Source organism: Corvus brachyrhynchos, unplaced genomic scaffold (genome assembly GCF_000691975.1).
Source record: "Corvus brachyrhynchos isolate BGI_N302 unplaced genomic scaffold, ASM69197v1 scaffold213, whole genome shotgun sequence".
NCBI lineage: Eukaryota > Metazoa > Chordata > Aves > Passeriformes > Corvidae > Corvus > Corvus brachyrhynchos.
In genome coordinates this window covers 1799646-1822041 of record NW_008237233.1, presented here as the reverse complement: position 1 = coordinate 1822041, position 22396 = coordinate 1799646, and the positions used below count along the sequence as shown (strand labels likewise).

The window sequence follows — 22396 nt, the reverse complement described above, 5'->3', positions numbered from 1 at the left end:
CACTTCTGAGTCAAGTGCATGGCAATCTAACCTGATCACCAACACTGCGGTTATGTTTTATTGCTATAATAAGATCTGTATTTAAATGTTTCTAAATTAGTACTTGCAGTAAGTATTTCCCCACTTTAGGAGTTCACACCTTAATAAAATAAATGTAAAGGTGGCACCTGACTGTTTTGAATTAGCCTGTGGCTACCCACACAAGCGACTGTGAGAAACCCTTCAAAACAATTCTCACTGCAATTATTTTTCCCAAGTGGTAGGCAGGTATTTTAGCACATGGATTCCCTCCTTGCAACCTTTGGAATAGTGATGTATATCATAGACAGCAAGGGTCTGTAGTTAAGTTATACACTGAGAGAAGGGGAAATGTACTTTCTTCTTCAAGGATGATGATCCTTATTCCTTTTGTTTTGTTTTGTTTTGTTTTGTTTTGACTCAACAAAGCAGAGCAATAGATACTCCAAATCAAGGTCCTGTTTGTGTTTTTTTAATCTTGAACTACAATTACTATTGCCAGTATTCTTATAATATAATGCCCAATCATAGCATCTTATTATCTGCTTTCATAATTCTTTAATGGCATCTCACTTCAGGAATCTTAGATCACGCAGCTTTCATGCAGAAACACTAGCTTTCTGTTATCATTACTTCTCATTTTATTGATTAATTTATTTCCATTTCCACTAAATGTGTTATTTCCATTAACACATTTATGAATAGCTATCCTCTTTTCAGAACCCATATATTTCACCTTATCTTGTTTTGATTGAAACTTCAGCTAATCAAAAGAGTGACTAAGTTGCAGTTATTGAGAAAAATTGCATAATTATACAGTGGTCTTCAGTGCTTTATAAATATGGCTGTAGTTTAAACACATGGGCACTGCACAATGAGCAACAGGAATGTATTCTTGTGTCATAGTTTTGTAAGGTCCAAGCAAAATGTCAGGGATCAGAGAGTAATGGCTCTTACCATGGTAAAAAAGTGTCTTACCAAGGTAAAACACATCTCCTGCCCCTACCACTTGTGTGGTACAAACCTGCTACCATGAGGAGCTGGCACAGCGCAATGTCCCTGACCTTGCATAGTTCCCCCTCTTTGTTCTTGCTTGACATTTGCAAATGTTAGTCCATGTTCTGCACTAGGAATACACTTGTCTTCCACATTAAGATGTAGTCTAATAGGAGAGGTCAGTGCCAAGTATTGAGCATGTTTATCAGAAACTTATCTTGTATCACAGATTTTCCAAAAATCTTGCAGTTACTGGCATAGCCCTGATCTCTTAACATGTGAACAATTCGTACATGGCCTTCCCCCAAGGTCTGAGATAACCATCTACCCTAAATATGTTTTCAGGACTTAACGGTACTCTTATAAGTATGCTAGCTGAGAAGATTCTCCATTCTAGTCCTGTTTATGCAAAAAATAAACAGGTGTTTTTTTCTTTTTAGTATGGGTTGTTTCAGCATATGCAGTAATTGAGAAAAAAAAGCAACACCAGAATGTGACTTACGTCAGAGAGAAAACTATGTTGCTGAAAAATACACTGCTTTCTGAAAATACATAGGAGAAAAATACATGCCTGGGAAGAAAAGAGGACTTACATCTTTTGACTGCCGGCAAGAGGCTTTTGACAAATCATGTCACAGAATCACAGAATGGTTTGGGTTGGAAAGAACCTTAAAGAAACCCAGTTTTAAACCCCTTGCTAAGTGCAGGGACACCTTTCATTAGAAGTTACTCAAAACTCCACCCAAGGTTGCCACCTTGAGCATGTACAGGGATGGGACATCCACATCTTCTCTGGAGAGCCTGTGTCAAACCATCACCATCCTCAGTCAATAATTTCTTCTGAATACCAAATTTAAATCTGCCCTTTTTCAGTTTGAAGCCATGACCTCTTTGTCAATCATCTGCTTTTAACAAATTATTTGCTGATAACAAATGATTTCCTTTTTGGGCTGTTTGAAATCATCATTTTGCAGAAACTGCTTTTTCAATGAAAAATGTTTTAAGACAAGAATAAATAGAATGCCTTATTTGAAAAGATCAGTAACTAACCCTTTGGCTTCTATTACTGGGAGATTGCTCCAACTGTTAGCACAGGAAAAATCTGCTTTTAAGAGATTTGGAAAATAAATGGAACTGTTGGATTCAATCTTAATTGGTGAATCATGTCAAAAGTTAAAGGGCAGGGGTCATGTTAACTTAATATTGTCAGGAACTGCCATGTGAGGCTGCAGTCATAGCTTCCAAAGTTTAAAAGCAATTCTTGTTTTCTTTCTCTCAGCAAAGTCATTGCTGCAGTCCAGATCCAAGAGGCATCAGCTATCCCATTCAGAGCTCAGGACAGGCATGAAATCCAGACATTTTCTAATTTGCAATGCCGCCTTCTATTTTCTGAATTTGAACAAGAATATGTACTGCAGTGTGCAACAGAAAATAGTGTTGTGTCTTAGTGAGCAAGAATGCACAGACAGGAAAAACAGTGAAATCACTGTCTCATTTAAAGCAAGCATAAAATTCCCCCAGACTTCACTAGGAAAGGGATTTTATCTAAAGAACCCAAATTAGTCTTGAGGAACATTTGAAACTTCTTGTAATAAAGGAAGTAAATCATGCCTGTCTTTAAAATCCCATTTACAAAGAACCAGTTCGTATGACTCACTCAATTGTTCATCACATGTGAATTTAGGGCGTTCTCCTTTTTGAACCTTTCAGGCTGTCTTTTTGTAAATACAAATATTGAAACATTGTTATTAGAGAGATGAAGAGACAGAGAATACCTAAATAAACTACTAAGTCAACAATTACACAACTGGCGGAAAACTAATAAAGGCCAAATTTTTACAGATTTTCACTGATGTCTACTGAGAATAGCCTTGCATGGATCTCTTCTTTGGTAAGAGGTCACATATGTTAACTGAACACATCCAACCTTTGCATATGACACATATTGCAAGATTTTTTTATTTTTATATGGACAGCAGCTTCTAGCCTTTCAGACTTATTCTCAAAGTTTCACTGATGTGACTTTCATGTGTTTTTTTGTTACATGGAATTAGATTTGGAAAAACCTGTGTTGACTGCCTACTTAGATATGAAATTCAGTAGATAGACTATTTCCTTCATACTATGTATTAGACCTGTCAAATAGTTCTAGTGTTCTCCCTGCTTTAACATAATCTCCTACCTGTAGGTGCTTCCCTGAACACAATGAAGAAAAAAAGTCTATCTATCTATCTATCTATCTATCTATCTATCTATCTATCTATCTATCTATCTGTCTATCTATCTACATCTTCTTATATGGAGAAAAGCTTGGAAGAAGATCACTTAAAGGCATAATACAAGTGGAAAAGGAAAAACAGAGCTGTTATGTTTTTCGTTTCTTATCCCCTCCATGGTTTTAAGTCAATGTGCCAATTTATGAATTCTTATTGTTTGGATTTGGCACTATTGCATCACAAACTCTGTTATGAATGATTGTGTGTCCTTTCTTTTGTACTGTGAGATTCCTTGGACAGGAAGTATTGTTTACTATGCTTCTGTACCACATTTTTTCCAGTCTTTGGATCAGAAGTCTGTGGGTCATTGCACTCATCAAGTAATAACGGACAGGCAAAAACTTGTCATGCTCTTCCTGGCAAACCCAATTTCTGTCCTACTAACAGGTTGCCCATGAGCTGTGGTTTGAGAAATATTTCTCCAAGCTCATTTGTATTTTTAACATATTCCACACTTGTAGTCCAAGAATTACCTTCTCTTGACTATGCCAAACATGATTTCAGGGCAGAGTAAAGAATATTCCTGTTACATTTTAATTTCTTTTAAAAAAATTAAATTCATTTGTTTATTTGTATTTATAGTTCCAAAAGTCTTTAATGCAGCTAGATGTCTTTGAAAACATTGCTTATTTTTGGTACTGCTGGTCAGCTTAATTGGGCAGATTGCAGATCTTTTTACTAAACCACACTTCTTTGAGGATATAACATCCAGATTGCCTCTACCCTGAGGGCATATAAATTAAAAACTGCTACTATTACACATATTCCCATGTGGCTTGAAATACTAGTAGAATATATAATACATTCACCCACAGTCAGTACACGACCCAGAAAAGAAAAAAGAGAACGAAAGTGCTAGAAAATTATGATACTGGCTGGCACTTGAGGACCTCAGCTGTCAGAAGATAAGAAGGCAATTGTTGGCCTGAATTAAAAGAACTTCACATATTCTACTATATAAACAGGTAAACATATCACTTAGCCTTCATATTAGTTATGGAGTAAACTAAAATGGATTTAGACCACGGCTATTTGGGTCCAAAAAGTTCTTGCTCTGTCTTTCAATCAAAAGCCTCTGTTTTGAGAGAGTAGTGTCAAAGACATTGCTGTATTTATAATTTAGCAATGATAATAAGTGTGAAGTTCACTCCAATTTTGTTGGCAGTTGCTACTATCACATGATAGAAACTATTCAATCAGTGTTTGGCTAAGAACAAATTTCCTCCAACAAACCTGAGACAACCTTTGTTTAACTTAAAAATACCATAGATGGTAATTAGTTGTGTAATATATTAAAGAAGTAGTCAGCTTTTTAAGATCTATTTTTGCCTTAGGTTGACTCCCAAGGTAAATTGTGGATGATTCCAGGGTTATTATTTGAAATAATCCAAACCAATGAAATAACATACTTCTTAAAACACAGGCTTAAATAATCTTTTTCCATATCTGATATTGCAGTTATAGTGCAATTTATTTTATTGTAGTTTATTGAAGTAGTGCAGAAACTGAGGTCTGGTGTTAGTAAGTAAAAGTAGTTTCATTTTATAATAGCAGAAATGAAACTGTTGAGACTCTTCTTCTTGGAGTATATTATTTTGAACATATGCTATTTTTGGATATTGTGGAAAAATGCAAATTCAGAAGGTTCTAATTTGGCCAGAAATAAGAACCCAAACATGATCATGCTACCAGCTTCTCAGATGCTAAATAGAAGAAAACAGAGAATTCTTTGTTTCTTGTGAAAAATGATGAACAAAGAGAACTTTTGATGTTTATTCTTCTGCACCCTAAAGAAAGATGACTGTCCAAAATAGTGCCTTTGTGGAATGATGCAACTAAGACAGAGGATTCAACCTTATTATGACCTTTCCATCTTCCTTCAGCCCTTTATCAAATTCTTCCTATTGTTCTGCATTGAAGAGATTTAGAAAGCTCTTCTTCAATGACGTTTAAAGCTCTTATTGCCTAACAAAGAACAAAGACTATTACTGCAATTAAATATTTATGATGCATTCCTAGCAATGTCCCTCATATATATGCCCCTCAAATCAATTGCCTACTCCAAAGTTACATTGCTTGAGAGCTTAATGCAAATTCTTAATTTGTGGGTAAACAATCAAACCATTGTCTTCTATGCTTATATATGTTTTTTATATATTTCCAAGAAAAAAATATTTAGAAAGAATATAAATTTTCAACTGGTGTAGTGATACTCAGATTTTTTTAAGCACAAGGATTATTATGAGAAATGCACAAGCAGATGAATTTTAATTTTAGTATGCTCGTGTTTTAAAAGAAAACACTGCTTTTACTAACGGCTTTTCAGCGTCTATTTAAAGGAACGGGAGACCAGTAACGAGGTGATGATATTTCTAAATGAGCCAGGAGAGGGAGCCCCTTAATAGGGCGGTCAATTCCTACGCCAGTCTGTCTGCCGCTGTTTCTGAAATTCTACACAAGCTTAAAAGTAAGATGAAATGCGAGCACTGCAGAATGAATCTTTCTTTAGCTCTGTTTTGCAGGTTAACTAGAGATAATGAACAAAACTATAATTTTCTGTCATGCTTTCTCTTTTTTGAGAACAACGGAGACTGATAGTGAAGTTTCCATGGTCTGCTTTCCCCTACTCCAAAATTAATACAAAATGACTCCTCAAAACTTTAGCAGAAAGTGCCTTTCTGGTACAGTGCTGTGCAGCTCTAATTATACTATGAACGCACCACATAAATATCTGTGACTCATCTATGTGTGAAGATAAAAGGCGAGTGGGGGTCCTTAATTCACGTTGAGGATAGACAAAGGAGAAAAAAACCCAAACCATTATATCCAAAATTTCTTTATCAGTAATTTTAAGAGACAATATTGGAATTGCCATTTATATCTGCCTTGGTTTATAGGGCACAAAATGGATCTTCCAACTATTTTCCCACACAATTTTCTCTGAGAGCAGTTACTGCAGCAAAATACCATGCTTTACCACTCAGCTTTTTTTCTGTGAACATATGTGTTTACTTCTCAAACTGCAAAATTAATTTTGCCATTGCCTTTTGTAATGTGTATTTGTCATAATGTAACATTGCTGATATTTCTTACAAACCACTGAGTTTACTGAGCAAAGGGGACTACTCTGATAACATTGCTTTGATAACACAGACCTTAGCAAGTACAGTTCTCATTAGTTCTAAGTGAGCAGGACTAAATGGCTAATCTTTTTCTCTGCCTGGGTATTTTGAAAATCCTTTACCTATTGTGTCTCAAACCAGTTAAGCAAACACGTATAACTAAGCTTAAGTTAATTACTAATTATTTAAGTAAATGCTAACAGATTTTGCTGACTAGCAATTGTCTTAGAGCAGGGCTTTGAAATATAATCTTCACACAGTACACAGAAGTCCAATGAGCAACTCAATATTGAAATCATAATTCAAGCTTAAATTCATAAAATGAAACACCAATTCCACTAAAGTCAATGGCAAACTTTCCCAGGATGCAAAAAGGATCAGGGTTTCTAACACTGGCTCCACTAGGAGTTTTCCTTGAACAGGGCAAAGCAATGTACCTTAAAGTTTTTATGTAAAGGCTAATGTGAAGGAAACTAGACATCTGTTTCTGTGGAATTTGTTGAGGTGCAAGATTTTTGATGCTGCTGGAAAACAAGGCTCTTTCTACTAATAAGAGAAGCACAAATATCAATGAACTCTCCACAACCCAGCTGAGGGAATTAAACAAATGCCAATCAATTTTTAATATCTCACCTCCAAAATGGAGCTATTTTAGAACTCAACTTTTGAAGTAAGTCCTTTATTCACTTGGAAAAATAAATATAAACTCTCTTCTCTTTACCTGCACTGGTGCCTGCACCGGTTGTGAGGTCCCCACCCATCAGGCCACCTACGGGGTTGAAATGAAATGCTGTAAATGAGCATAATAAATTACAACACTCAAACATTCAAAGCATTTTCTCTACCTTCAATCAGCCTGCTGCAGTACCCACCATTTCTTTCCTCTGACTTCAACAGGCAGTTGAATCAGACCCATAATTATAATATCATAAAGTTTAATGTTACCTGTATGAGACACTTGCCTTTCAAGGACACACAAAATATGGAGTACCCGTAATTTCCTTATTTTAGTTTCATACTTCCACAGCATATGAAAAATTATTTTTGAAAGATATGTATAGTAGTCCTTAATTTGAAAACTGTCTTTAGTTGAATGTTAGTCAGAAAAGCAAATGATTGGGAGGAAGAGGCTGAAGGTTCCTGGACAAGAACGGAACTCAGAAGGTATATATATTTACATAGTTTTTAATTTCCTCAGCCTTTCACAAACATTCACACTAAGGATTTTTAAAACTTCTCTTTGCACTTGGAGACTTCAAATGATTTGTTGAACCTGGTGTACTTGAGGGTCTTGATGTTGCTGGAGCCAGACAGATTGAAATAACCTAATCCCCATTTTTCCTATTCAGAGATGAGCCCTCATCATCACCAGAACAAAGCACAACCTCTTGCTATGTAAGGGCCTGAACTACAGAGCTCAACTGACATTAACCCATCAAGGAACTTGTGAATGAATCAATAAAAATAAACTGTGCATTTAGCCTGTAGACTGATTATTAAAGTAATGAGTGTTCTAATTTACTTGCTTCAATTTTTTTGCTTTGGCTACATTTTCTCCTCAGCTTTATGGTATAGTAAGTTCTTGCATTAATTAAATAGATAAGCTGATTTTTATGAAAGAACACGTTGTCTGCCCTTTTACCCTCCCTTTTTACCCTTTTTACCTCCATTGATTTTCTTCAGTCTTAGTCAACATTCAGCTTTTCTTTTTTTTTTGTCTCTTTTGATTTTTCAACACAGCAATTTTGGACAAACTGTTACGACTGTTAAAAATAGAGTTCTTGTTTCTTGGAGTACAGTTTAAAGTGACCCAAAGCATGCAAGCAGCTGATAGTAGAGCATTTGAAGGGATAGGATTGAACAGAGCCTACCTGTGTTACCTGCACTTGGAGGCCGGTGTGTCACACCAGGAGACATGCTATTCCTTTGCAAAGAAGGGTGAGCCAGTGGCAAAAGGTTGGGGTTTCCCAGTGAGCCAACTGGGTTACTGTACACCAAACTGTTGTGGTTGGACACTGGGATAGAAACTGGCATCTCAAAGTTTGGTGGTGGAACAGCCTGTACAAGGAAAAAAGGAAAACAAAGACGAGGATAGTACAAAAATGCAACAGACTTCAAGTACAGCCTTTTGTACTTGGTGGTTAAAATATTTATGCTTGTCCCTTTCCCCCAAGACTCAAGAAAAGAATTTCAAAAGAGTTACCAAGGCTTTTAAATATGATTTTTCGAATCATGATTCTATCTTCCTTTAATGCAGCTTGCATATTTACTTTGTAAGAAGTGGAAAGATTTTTTCTTTTTTTCTATATTTTTCTTGTTTAAAAAAACCTTCTGCCTAATGCAGCTTAATTTTCTATTTCTTTCATTCTGTGAAGTCATAATCGTTCACTTGTCATACCTTAATCTAGTGTCACAGATGACTGCAAGACTGAGGGTACATGACAATGGTGACTTCATTGCATGGAAAAACATTAGAAGGGGCAGAATGCAAAAGGAAAGACTTTAATTTCAGCTTGTGTTGTTTTAGCAACCAGAATTACCCCAAATCACGTAAAAGACACCAACAAATCACTTTTTACTGAGTTTCTATCTTAGCTTGTAAGGTCTTAAAAGAAGTAAAGTTCTTCTCAGAGACAGCTAACAAATACAAGAAATTTAGATACACACTAGTATTTGTGGGGTTATTTTGGGGGGGAGGAGGTGGTTTTTAGTGATGCATTTTCAATATACTCTTTTCATACTTAAATTCAACATCTTCTCCTGAACCACTTCCCTTTGCAAGAGTGCTTTTCAAAAAAAACCCCAAATAATGTACCTCACTAACAGAGTGTGTGAGGAGATGCATATCTGATTATGCTCTCAGGAAGCTCAGGTTTCCTTGGTTGGTTGGGGTTTTCTCAGGTAGCAGTTGCTTGTATTTCTATAAAAGTTATGATTACATTAGAAATCTGTATTTAATTTATTTGTTTAAAAAATTATTAATTTTTCACCTTTTTGATAAGAAAAACCTTTTCAGAATTACCTGAGATTTTAAATATTCAATACCTGAATGCAAGCTAAGTACCCCTCGATTTGCAGTTTAGCAATCTTATAAGCTTCAAGAGCTTAAACATATCAAAAAAATTCTTTAAAGTAGCCTGGTAATATATTCCAAGGGAGGAAATCACAGGTTTTAAATTTATTGTTGGCAGCTGATAGTATTGGTGTGTCTTCAAGAACCTGGAGGGGATACATGGAGAGCTGGACATATTATCTGTTAGTCAGGCAACTGAGGCGCCCTGACCTTGTGCCCCCCATGTCTCTTCTCTGGCTGGAGCTGTTGGCTATGCCTTGTGTATTACAGCACTATCCATCAAATTACAGTTATCAATTAAGCTTATTTTTTTTCTTTCTTGGTCCTCTCTAGGGACAAAGAAAATTTTACTCTAAATATAGAGGAATTATTTTGCCTAACCGCTGAAACACAGATCAAAATTTTCAGGTTATGAGGTTAAGGATAATTTACACAAATGCCTTTGAATTGTTTCAAGGTGTTAATTTATCTCTGATACCTTCTCAGTAGCCTGTGGCCTCCTTTCTGCAAGAGATGGCTATACCAGTAGTTCAGTGGATGGTTGCACACGGGAATTTGCTTCCCCTTGCTGAGAAGCTGAAGTGCACTCCAAGGCCTGTATATTTCATAGAGCTGATTGATTTAAGTAGAGGTAGGAAAGGAAGGCGAGGTGTTTTGGTAATCCTCATATTCTACATCTAATCTACAGATGTAAGAATCTACATGCAATCTGCATCCTTATAATTGAGATTTAGGCTCCTTGGAAATAGGTTCATATAGCATAATCTGAAACGTTTTATCAGCTTGAAGGTATGTTTTGAAGCAAGTCATTCTTTCTGCTGGCCACAGAAGGACCCAAAAGGTTCCTAAATCCCATGTTAGTCAGAAGCACATGACAGTTTGTGGAGCTCAAAGTCAGCTGCTGCTAATTCCTACCTTTTCAAAAGGTTTTAGCCCATGAATTCACAGGAGGATCTGACTAGCTCTTCATGTTTCACCCCGAATTACAGCCTTATGTGAGACATGAATAAGCCAATATGGAGTTTCTCGTTATCGCAGCACTCAGGGCTGTGATGGAGTTCTCTCCCTGGTGTCTTTGAGCCCATGGTCCTGCCTGCTTGAGGGCCAGTCCATGTTGCATTGACTGTTACCCACAGGAGAGCACTTCGCACAATATTTTCTTCACCCATGTCACAAAACCTATGAAGTCTGCCCTCTGAGTAGTGGTAGAGACTATTATTGCCTCTATTTTCTTAACATCTTTTCCTAATCTAAATTTCTGTTATATAAACTAAAACAAATGCAGAACTGAAGGTCTTGCCAGAATTCAACAAGCTTGTTTGCTTTCACCACTATCCTTTTCCTTCCATCTACAAACCAAACTGTTCAAGAGCTAGATTCTTCTTTTTGTACATTAGTACAGCACAAAAGAGCTCCAGTCTTGGTTGCTTTTGAAGTTGCCAGTCTCCCTAGTCATCTGAAACTTAGCTTTCATTTTGCCATTTAAAAAATATATTTTTAAAGTAGTTGAATTATTTGTTTAATTTCTGTACTAATAGTCTAGTTTTCATCATTTTACCTACTCTCTGGATCTACTTACATTTATTTACCTAGCACTTCATAGGCAATTTTATCAGGGCGAAGTCAGTTTACTCTTTGCCTTTCAGCACAATATGTACTATATCTGAAATACAGTAGTTTTTATTTTTTCTTCTACACAGTCAAAAGTTAGAGAGAGTAGTTTGACTGGATAAACATCAGTATTAAACGCTACACCTCTAACTACAGTTTGCTCTGTTTGTCTGACTTTAATAAAGTCTTACAAATCTCTTACCAAGACCTGCAACCTCATGCAGATTTCCTAGTCATTCCTGGTGGTAAACCACAGGACATATTGATTCCATCTCAGCCTGACGGACGTTAAATTTTTTGGTGCACTTGTGTAATATCTATATTAGTAGGAACTAGGGAGGAACTGAGGCCGTCTGAGGCCACAGAGCAGTTCATGTCCATACCATTAAGCTTTCTCAACCTCAAAAAAATCATAACTGCATATAGACTGACTACTGGGAATTGTTCCTGGCCTGAACTAACAACCAAACAAAGCTAAGAAATTGTCTGTGAGACTGTTATTTGACATCAAAAGGTGTCAAAAGCCTGCTGGGTACTGTTCAAAGGATTCACCTCAGAGATAAGTACACTTCCCACTGCTTCAGCATGTTTGCTTTTTTGTTTTTTGGCCACATTTTGCCTTTTTTCCCCCTCCCTTTGTCTTTTCTCCTTTGGACACCCCTGCCAAAGGGGCAGATGGCTCACCAGAGATGATATTGCCAGTGTACAGCACAGTGTAAAATGCACACTCCACAAGCTGTGGTACATGATGCAAAACAAAATGTTGGACACTCAACCCCCTTGGAAGTTAATGAACCAAATATTCTGTGTTAAATATTGGTTTTATTCCTCCCTTGTTCAACCAGGCCTTCATTTATTCAGAGACAGAGATACTTATAGGTTTCTAGAGGGCTATTTCTGTCTCCTCTGCTTTCATCACTCTTATGAAAATTACAAATAAATGTCTAATTATTATCAGATGGTTTAGAACAATATACTTATCCCCAGAAAATTATCTGAGGGAGCATTATTGGGCTTGGCTGTTAGGAGCAAAAGCCAATGTTGTTTTCATTTGGCAGCAGCTTTTTTACATTACAAGACCAGGCCCAGGCAAGGCATTGTTTCATATATTCTGCCAGTAGTGATTTAGAGACTTGGTGACTTTATGATTAATTTTGCTTTCTTCTCCACAGATTTCTTGGTTACCTTTGATGACCACAAGTAAATGAATATATCTTCCCTGACTTAGTTATTCTGATTTGTCCAGTTAAGGATATTACTCTATACAATATATATATATAAAACCAGGTAGTTACAAATTTCCATTATGCACTAGTTGTGAGCTCTATCTTGCCCATTACATCTTAGCTTATGCCAAGAGAAGGAGTTCCTATTGCATTAGCAGAATATATCTACTGTTTCTTCCTTTTGAGGTAAGCAGCTTGATGGAGGATACAGACCCTGAGCTCTGCATATGAAGTATTTAGAGAAGGGCTATTCTGTCTTACATGAAAAAATGCTAACTTTTGGCAGTTCATCTCTGACACATCTCTGAAGTAATTTCACAAAAATATTAATACACTGCACCTCACAACATCCCAAAAGGTAGGAAGTTATACCCTAAATCACCAAATAATTGCTGAAGTAGGACTATATTTTATGTCAAAAAGTTACATTTAATGAAAGCAACCAGTAGGAAATCCTATTAATTTTGGGAAAACAAAACTCATGTACCATGCTCAGATTAACTGTGTTGTTTCCAAATCTTATTCATTTCCTGAGTTTACAGAAAAGACAATTTCCCAAAATGTTTATCGAGATAAGGAGTGACAGAACTCACTACTACAGGAATGAAGGTTTTTTCTCAAGGTTTTGGTTTTTTTTTTTAATTGTCTTAAGATTTCAGATGATTATAGCATGTCTATTTTGTTAGGAAAGAAGCAGGTAGCATAAGATAAACAGAGGTTCTGAAGGGTCATCCCAAATACATTTTTAAGGCAGAAAAGTAGCTTGGTGAAAACTCTGTCAGTTTGATTTGAAAAAGCCAAAAGTCATCCTTGAAAGAGAAAAGAAATGGAAGAATGACAATTGGTGAGATTTTGATGTGAAAAAGGGTTAAGCATTCTGGCTTATTACAGTCTCCCCAAATGCTGCAGTCATCATTTGTCAAACTGAGTTTTATCCTGAGAAACCAAATGCACGGTGACAGCTTTAGAGCTTTTTGTTCTCGGAAAAACAGTTTTCCAAAAGAAGCAAATAAAAAAGGAGGTAAAAAGATTGGGACATATCTGTATTCTTTCCTGATATTCTATATACATGTTGGGCATCCTTAACCAGCCATTTCAAATATTACTTTATCAAATTTGGTGCCTTTCTGATCTCTGGGAAAGTGTTATTTAGTCTTCTTATTTTTTTCCAAAATATTTTTGGCATGATGTGAGAACTCCTTCAAATTTTAATTACCTTGAGTGAAAAATCCTTCTGCTGAGAATTAATGGAAAGAACACTTAGAGTGCTTGAGACAGAATCTGAGCCTCCTTAAGAAGTATCCTCATCTTAGGTGTCAAATTTTGTATGTGCAAATGACTAGCACTACAGAAGACACTGCTCATTCTGGATATCCAGACAATGTTTTTGGTAGATAACCATGCAACTTTTGTATGGGAATGACGAATGAACACAGACAAATAATCTCTTGTCTTTTAGAAATAAGCAGTTACCTATGCAAATTCAAATGCTTCTTTGGATCTGAGTCAATATCTGGTTTCCTACTTCCGCAGACAGTTGGAAGATCAACTAAATATAACCTCCAAACCTCCATATTCTTTTTGTTTGCTTTATAAATGTAATATCAAACATAATGACCAAGTATTCATCCTTTGTATGTCCTGTGCAAGCCAAATAGCACATGCAGAGTTATTTCTCTTAAATATCTGGCAAGGCATATGACTGTTAGAAATTTTGACTTGGTTAAAACAAAATTTATCTCATGTTAAAGCATTAGAGAAATGCTGATGAGGTCAAAGCAAATTCTCTGATAAAGCTGTAAAATCACCCCAACACACAAACATGTCTGAATCCTGCCATTAGGCTCTCATGCAGTCTGTTTCTCTGCAGTGAGCAAGTAGCTGTAACCCTTCAGTGCTGCAACTGAGTTTAGCAGAGACAATTGGGAATTGAAGTTACACACACAAAACACACTAATTACTATATAAAAAGGAATTTCATTTCCCCATTGTTTTTTCTGTATCACCACAGAAAGTATTGTGTGGATTTGTTAGCCTGTCCACAAAGAAAGATTTCCACTGTTATTTTTTAGGTATAATTTGGGTAAGTGATGTGGTAAAAGAGTTCTGTAAATCAAGTGAATATAGTTCATATATGTATATTTCACTTCCTTCTGTAGGTTTCACCCATAATGGGCTTTGTCTGTGTGTCAGAGTTAGAGACTTGAAAGAAAAGTATGCTGTGAGAAATTTTCTGACCACAGTGTTTAGTTACATATTTGGCTATTAAAGCCTCTTTCTAGCAGAAATTATTTCCTTAAGAAGCCAGAACTGAAAGGGTTATGGTTTGTTACTGCAGCAGTTACCAGCAGACAGCCATCTAACCTTTGGTACTTACAGGTATTTTATGGCTCTTGATCATATTATCAAATTCTTCATTAATTTTTTTGTATTTTTCTTCAGTGCGTGGGGTGAGAGCATAAGAGGAGTCAGGATCAGGGCTTTCACAACCTTTGCTTTCTTTCTTGTGCAATGCCTGCCAGGTTCAGAGAAATATCAGAAAGTAAAAAAAATGAAAAGGAGCTCAGAGTACTTACACATAATCTTTGCCTGCTGATCATTAGATCAATATCTTCATTAATTTTTCTGTACTTGTCCTCAGACTCAGGGCTGTGACCTACTGAATCGTCTGCATCAGGGTCTGGACTGTCACAGCCATTAAGTCCTTTCTTTCTCAATGTCTGAAATACATAATTTGGAAAGTTCCATCCTTGACACAGGCTGCAAGAAAGACTCAGTAGTGTTAAAGAAACACAAACGGCTCATCATAGGAAAGTTTTACATTATGCTTTAAGGAAAGAAGGTGACTAATGATCCACCACACCTGATGCTGTAGGTCTCCAATTATGAGTGCCAAGTGAGGACCATACAGGACCTTTCTGCTGAAGCTGGAGCCAATCAATAAAGAATGAATCTGGCAACGAGCAAAGTACCTATGCTAGTATCTCCCCTGCTCCATGATCCCCATATCCCACAGCATTTAGGGTTTAAGCTAAACACACAGAATGCAATTTATTTTGACATAAACCAAACGTAACATATCTATCCATACTGTTTACAGTGGAATACACTGATGTCTTTCTTTTCTTTTCTGAAGGATGCAGGAGGAGGAAATGAAAAAAGAATCAAACCTGCAACATATTTAGGAATAGATTTCTTCACAGAAGAATAATAATTACCTAAACTGAATTCTAGGAATGACTTTAGCAATGTCATTCCTAAGTGTGTATGCTTTTGATAGTACAAGAGGGAGGGCAGAGTTGGTAATATGGCTATGAAATAGCAATGAAGATCTTCTAGACATAGTGTTTACTTTTTATTGACTACACTTACAGTGCTACAAATGCACAGGGCTGAAGCTTAATGTACTGGGAAAAGCACTGCTAAAACAGATGCTTAGTGAAAAGTCAAAATGAAAGAATTTCATGTTCAGCTACTCAAATACTCACGACCATGTTTATCATCACTAAGATAGCAGAGTTGAAAAATCTTAAAAACAGAATGAAATCAGTAGCTTGCAATTCAGAATAGTTGTCTGGCTTCAAATAGGTTTTAAGTGATCTACCTTTACAGAACACCAAAGAACAGCCACAGGCCATATTAAGGTAAAAGAATACGAGAAAAAAGTGTGGACTCCTCAAGTACAAGCAATAGTACATAAAGCCAATATATTAATGATTCTCATATTTAGGTTCAAGAATATCTCACTCAAAAACTCTTCAAAGTCCAGTTGGCTGTCTACAAATTTTTAAAGTCAGCTTGCAGTCCATTCTGTGTTGAAACCTGGCTGAGCAATATCAAGTACAACGAAAATATCACATAACACCTAATGTGTGTTAATAAGTGGCTATGCTTGTGCTGTCTGTCAGTGTGGGATACTCTGGTTTCTTTTTGCCTTCTTAGAATCGTTGTGTATCATCTGAGCTTTTTGTTCCTTCAGGAATAGTATATTTCATAATTATTTTCTTTATGAAAATGTTTGGCTTGCTACTGTTACTACCCTTAAGTATTGTAATGTCATACCTTGTTCTCATACTATGGAAAAAACCCTGAACCTTCCATTTTCATCAACTAAGCAAAGTCATAGTGATCTGCCCTAAGAGTTCTGACCCTTCCAATCTCACATTGTAGACCTCTGAAACAGATTTAGACATTTGTGGAAGGATGGCTTAATGTAGGTCTTTCTTTTCAAACTTCATGTCTATAGACACTTCAAGTCAATTCCACAAGCTACTTCTGACACACCAATAAAATTATAATCTAATGGAATAAAAACTTGAGATGCTAAAACAACCTGAATGATTCCCTGCAACTTTTTTCTCTCCCTCTTCTCTCTCTTTTTTTCTTTTAAATGTTAAATGTTCAGTTAGCAAAACAGACATAGTTGTGCATGATATCTACTGCTAGTAGCTTGAAACAAGCCAATTAGAAAGAGGGTTTTGCAATCAGCTGCTGTTTAATACATTTAATAGACACAACAAGATATAGTAAAAGCAAAATGTCTCATTGTAATCTCAACTAACATTCTTCTCTTCATGTAAGGACAAAACAGTTGTCCTCTAAATACATAAAATATTCTGTTTCAAGATTAGATCAAGCTGTCCAGACATGAAACCAAGATCAGCACACTTGGGACCATTTCCTGAGCTCATCTGATTCACTGATGGAGTCCTGCTGATTCCCATGGAGTCCCTGAGGACTGATGAGGATGTGAGCTGGACTAAATGGCTTCCTCAACTCCAGGCTTTGAGATGACAGACAAAAAGAAATATGAAAACAGAAGAACAGGAGGAATGTTTTGTAGCCTATTTGAATCTTTTCCCCTCCTATCCATTGCAAATCCTTGTCTACTGCATTCACAAGACTGTGTCTGGGTGAAGTAGATGCATCTTGTCCTTAGCATACTCACAATGACCTAAAGCTCTGCAAACGATTACGTAGCACTCAGGTGAAACAGTTGCTACTATGGTTTGTAGAGGTTCAGGGATGCACTGCACCTTTCAGATGCTCAAAAGAGGAAAGGCAATGTGAGCCAACATATGTCTTGCAACAATCTCCAAAGATACTGGATTCCCTCCCATGCTTTTATTACTTATTTACTTTTACATTATTTTCATGCTTTTAGAAAGCAGGTGGCTTGCCACACAAGGCAGAGAAAAACCAATCTCTATTTTCACCAGAAAACACAAGAACCAAATTTAATAAAATTTTGTTGATATTCTACCCAAAAATAACTTTAGCCCTAAAGAGTAGAGGCAAACTTTTTCCTTGCAAAAAACATCAGTCTAGTGTGTTTGGCTGGTACCTTGGCTGGTGGTGCAAATCAAGCTCAGTAATGCAGACCACCACATCTCAAAAAAAAATAAAATCAAAACAAACAAACAAGCAAACAAACACAGACACAATCCCCCAGCCACTGCCAACAAAACACCACACAAATCCCAAACTAAAACAAGACATATTTCAATGAGATGGGTTAAGGCTAAGCAACAGGAATTTCCACATATATGCTGGACTCAGAGGCACAGCTCCTAGCTTTGTGAGTGCTGGAACTAATGTCTGGTCTCCTGTGAACTGCATTTTGGGGTAAAGTGCAATATGCAGAGAAGATCTCCTCAGTACCCATCCTTCTGCTGATCTTTGCTGCTTCTCTCTGTCAGGACTCAGGCTGCAATGCTGCTTCCAGCAGGGAGTCTTTCTGGGAGTAATTTCTGGTTTCTCTTTTTTTGCACAAGAACGTATAATTTTCATGAAACTTCACTGTCTTTGAGATCTCTCTCTTTGCCCTAGATTTGCTTGGCATTGAATAAAAACTGAAGTTTTAAGGGAAAAGACAGAAGAACAGATTGATAGATTCCACAGGGACTGGAACGCACACACTCACATCACAGTCCTCCACTGGAGAGGAGAGAAGGCTGGAAGTGACAAACTCTGCACTAAGGCAATGAGTTGTATCAGACAGAAAGGACAGAAATAATGACCCCGAACATCTTAGTGTTATCTCTGGCATCTCAACACGCAGGCTACAGTTTTCCCTATCGTATTACCTTGTTTGTTATTTTACTCTCCTTCACATCATTAATTACCACATTAAATCTCTCATTTATTTTTCTTCATTTATTGTTGTGCTTCAACACAACACACGTTCATACAGCACAAGTGGTGCTGACCAATATTAAGCTGATTAATCCTTTCTCACAAGCTCTCTGGACTTTGTGTCAAGTTTTCCTCTTCTCCCCTATTTTGTGTAACCTCTTGAAAGCAGAGCCTGGTTCTGGAGTCTTTGACCCAGTCTTGCAGTGATTTAGAAACAATTTTTCTTATGATGTTAAGCTGTCATAGCCTTTTGCAAACCCTGGAAAATAGCCAGACCTATCACATTCTCCTAGAGATTAGCTAGTTTCCAAAGATTTAATGACTATTCAGGGAATTTTTAAAAGGATAAAATAGCACAATTGTGTAGCACATTGCATTCTAGAGAACTCCAAGCCAGATTTCAGTTATTTTTAAAGAAAATAAGCCATTTTTCAACTACGGAAGCTCCACTTCTTCCAAGCAATCAAACAAGTAATTATATTGGACTCCAATAACCTAAAATCAGCCAAAGCATATGAACAACAAAATGGTTAAAGAAAAACAACCTTTGACTGAAATCTCCATTGCCAGCAATTAGTCCAAATCCTACTCTGTAAACCTCAGAGGAGAAGTACTAACTTAGTGACATGCTGACTTCTGTAAAATGAAGTATAAACAACTATTTTCTTTCATTTCATGCAAAACTTATCATCATTATGGAAGCTCAAAAGAAAATATGGCAGTAACACCCAGGTCTGATGTTATCAAGGCAATGCAAATCATTGTAATTTTGAAGACTTTTGAGGAGGAAAAGCCTTTCGTTTTCCTAATCTAGTCTCTGTTTCTGCAGTTTTATCCTCTGTTTGTTTTTTTTAACATTTCTTTAACAGAATGAGTGGAGAAGGTTAGAATTTATTTTATTTTTTTCCATCTCATCATTTAGTTTGTCCATTCATATTTTTAATAGGTTTGTCTGCTGTGGAAGTGCTTCTCATTGCACTCCAGGGCTTGGAAATGCTCACAGTATAGTTGCCAAATTAAAAGGCTAGGTCAGTTGATGAGGCTCCCAAAAGGTTCTGACCAACCCACTATGTTCCTTTCTGATATCCTCTGCAATGAAGACCTAACAAGGTTAGGTTAATCACTATCTTCATTTGTGTAATAAAAAGTGTGATCTCACTGGGTCTTCGTCTGTAATCAAACTTTACAGTATGGAAAAATTCAGAATTGCATGTCTACTTCTACAAATTCCCATATCTTTTATGTTGTCTAGAAGCCACCACAATGATCTTTAACTGACAGACTGACTGGCGACAATCCACGGACTTGCAATTTTGTAAATACATTTGGCATTTCACTGCCATTTGACTGTCAGAAAAAAACCTTCAAGTGCCCTCAATTTTCACTATCACTTTCTTTCCCATATCTGGATGGAATAAATCTTTTAGCCACAAATGAAAAATAGTTTTGTCTCTCTTCTTTTCACTGGACCTACATATTTACGTGGTAAAGAAGACAATAGCCAATTTCAAAGGAATTATATGCTATTGTGTTCAACTGCTGTATCATTTATAATCATTCTATGATTTCAATGGACCTGGCCAAATTTATGGTGGTCCCCCAAAAGAGCAGAAAATATTTAGACATGGGCGTGATTCATTTAAGCATCAGTTTGCTCTCTGTGCAACAGAGATATTAAAGTTAGAAAGTGTTGAGTGAAGAAAACCTCCACTATCTTCTTGGTTATAGAATGATGAAATTTTATGATGAAATTGCATGATACAATGTATGGTGCAATCAAGTAATGAAAGGTTCTACTCAAATGAAAAACACAGAGGAAGAGATGGGTTGCTATGGGAACCACCCTTCTGAATTTCCAACTTATGTGTAACTAAAGTCTCAAATTTTATGTTCCATTAACATAGAGTTCATAAATTTTTACATTTAATAATGGACATAAACTAGTATGCTGGTACTAATGTACTTTAATTGTATATTTAGGAGAATCACATAAAACATTATTATCTATCAAACTCCACACGCACAAAAATGTATACCAGTAACACAGAAAAATGGAACATTTCTTACCTCTTTTCCAAAAATCATAAAATGTTTTTGTGGTTTGCATTCCTTTTGAAACAAGCTACAGAGCTTATATTAAGCTGAACTTCTATAGCTCCATGCTAATCTTTTTGTTACTACTTTGTTTTTACCAAATTTCAAAGAAAAAAATTCAGTTGTCTGGTACTATATGTCTGTCTTCTTCAAATGAATACATGTAAATGTGTTTTTCATGACAATACACCAAATCCTCTGCTTGGATTTGCTTTTGATTTTCACATGCTAAGTGATTATTCTCTCCTCCTTCAAGTACCTTCTCTAATCACACCTCTTGTGAAACCAAACAGCACCGACAGCCTTTGCCAGTAACACCTGCTTCTCTCTGCTTACAAATGATCAGCCAATGGATTGACAGTATTAGTACATGTGTACTGCAAGCTCAGCAGGGCATGAGATCTCTACCTGACTAAAGAGTTCAGTCTATCCTCTTCCACTCATGCTCTTGTTGTGTACCAAGGCATCTCTACAACATTTTGCAGTGTGGGTACAAACAAAATCCGTTTTTTCAAAAGGGCAGTGGGATAGTGGGATTTTTGTTTCTTTGTTACCTGTAGCTCTGCTACCTAACTTGGGTATGGGGGAGCTTTGGAAGACAGTGCACCTGGCGCAGCCCCAGAGCATCCAGGACTTGTCTGTTTGTGCTGACCCTGCAGCCTGGAGCAGACTGGTCAGCGCCACCACATCTGCTAGTGCCTCTCTGCAGTGCCTCTCCTCCATCTGTATGAGAGAACTCACCTTGCTGTGCTGCTGTGCCTACATCTCCCCTCTGGAGAGTTGGTGAGGCTGGAGATGGGAAGATGGCAGAGGTTTGTGTGCTCTCTAAAAGAGATCATGCAAAATCCCTTTCTTTAATGTTCAATCTTGTCAACTTGCAAGTGCTTTTTGTTTAGTATAGAGTTAAATTAGACTGGGTAACTTTGGCTTTTTAAGTATAAGAAGTGTACGTCAGATTCAGAGATCTCACAGTGGCTAAAGTAAGCCACATATCTTTTGGGATTTTCTCTGAAAGAAACAAAAGCAAATCACATGGGGACTCCAGCATTAAAGCTCTATATTAAAATTTCTGCTAATGCATAGTCACTTGGTCTGTTCAGCCTGGAGAAGAGGAGACTGAGGGGAGACTTAATTGAAGTCTACAACTTCCTCATAAGGGGAAGAGGAGGGTCAGGCACTGATCTCTTCTCTGTGGTGACCAGTGACAGGACTCCAATAACTGCCATGAAGTTGTGTCATGGGAGGCTTAGTTTGGATATTAGAAAAAGGTTCTTCACCCAGAGGGTGGCTGTGCACTGGAACAGACTCCTCAGGCAAGTCATCACAGCACCAAGACTGACAGAGTTCATGAAGTGTTTGGACGATATTCTTGGGCACATGGTGTGACTCTTAGGTCTGTGATGTGCAGGACCAGCAGCTGGAGTTGATGACCCTTGTGGATTCCTTCCAATTCAGCTTATTCTGTGATTCCTTGTAAACTTACAGCCCCCTATATGCACAATTATTTCATGGGACACGCAAAAGATTTCTGTCCATCACTTGTAAACTGTTTTTAAAAGAATTTATATCTGAATAATTCCTGAGGTTCTAATTAAGGATATTTTCTCATCCTTTGGGCTTTTTCCTATCCATCATCATGGTGCAAAAGGTCTGACAACCCACAGACCCCATGGCAGCTGACGTAGGATTCCTACGCCAACCGTCAATGGAGGGGATCGCATTTCCTGGGCTCTGAAAGAGGAGATGGCAGCAGCACCTGCTGATCCCAGCCACCCGGGAATCCACGGGGGGAGAGGAGCATCAAATGACCAGTGGTGCTGGCTGGCATGATGTGGCTGCAGCCAG

At 37.1% G+C, this 22396-nt stretch overlaps 1 protein-coding gene across 13 annotated transcripts in view; it reads right to left on the bottom strand.

Annotated features, from left to right (window-relative positions):
• Positions 1-22396, bottom strand: part of MEF2C (myocyte enhancer factor 2C) — a 125619-nt gene that overhangs the window by 22428 nt on the left and 80795 nt on the right. For 11 of the 13 annotated variants that reach the window (XM_017729537.1, XM_017729543.1, XM_017729542.1 and 8 more), the window contains 3 exons: positions 14899-15042; positions 8284-8470; positions 7134-7181 (listed from right to left, as the gene is read on the bottom strand). In XM_017729537.1, coding sequence (XP_017585026.1) covers positions 7134-7181; positions 8284-8470; positions 14899-15042 — 379 coding nt within the window. Of the gene's footprint in view, positions 1-7133; positions 7182-8283; positions 8471-14699; positions 14838-14898; positions 15043-22396 lie in introns of all 13 variants that reach the window. The other 2 variants (XM_017729541.1, XM_017729538.1) reach the window with 1 other exon arrangement.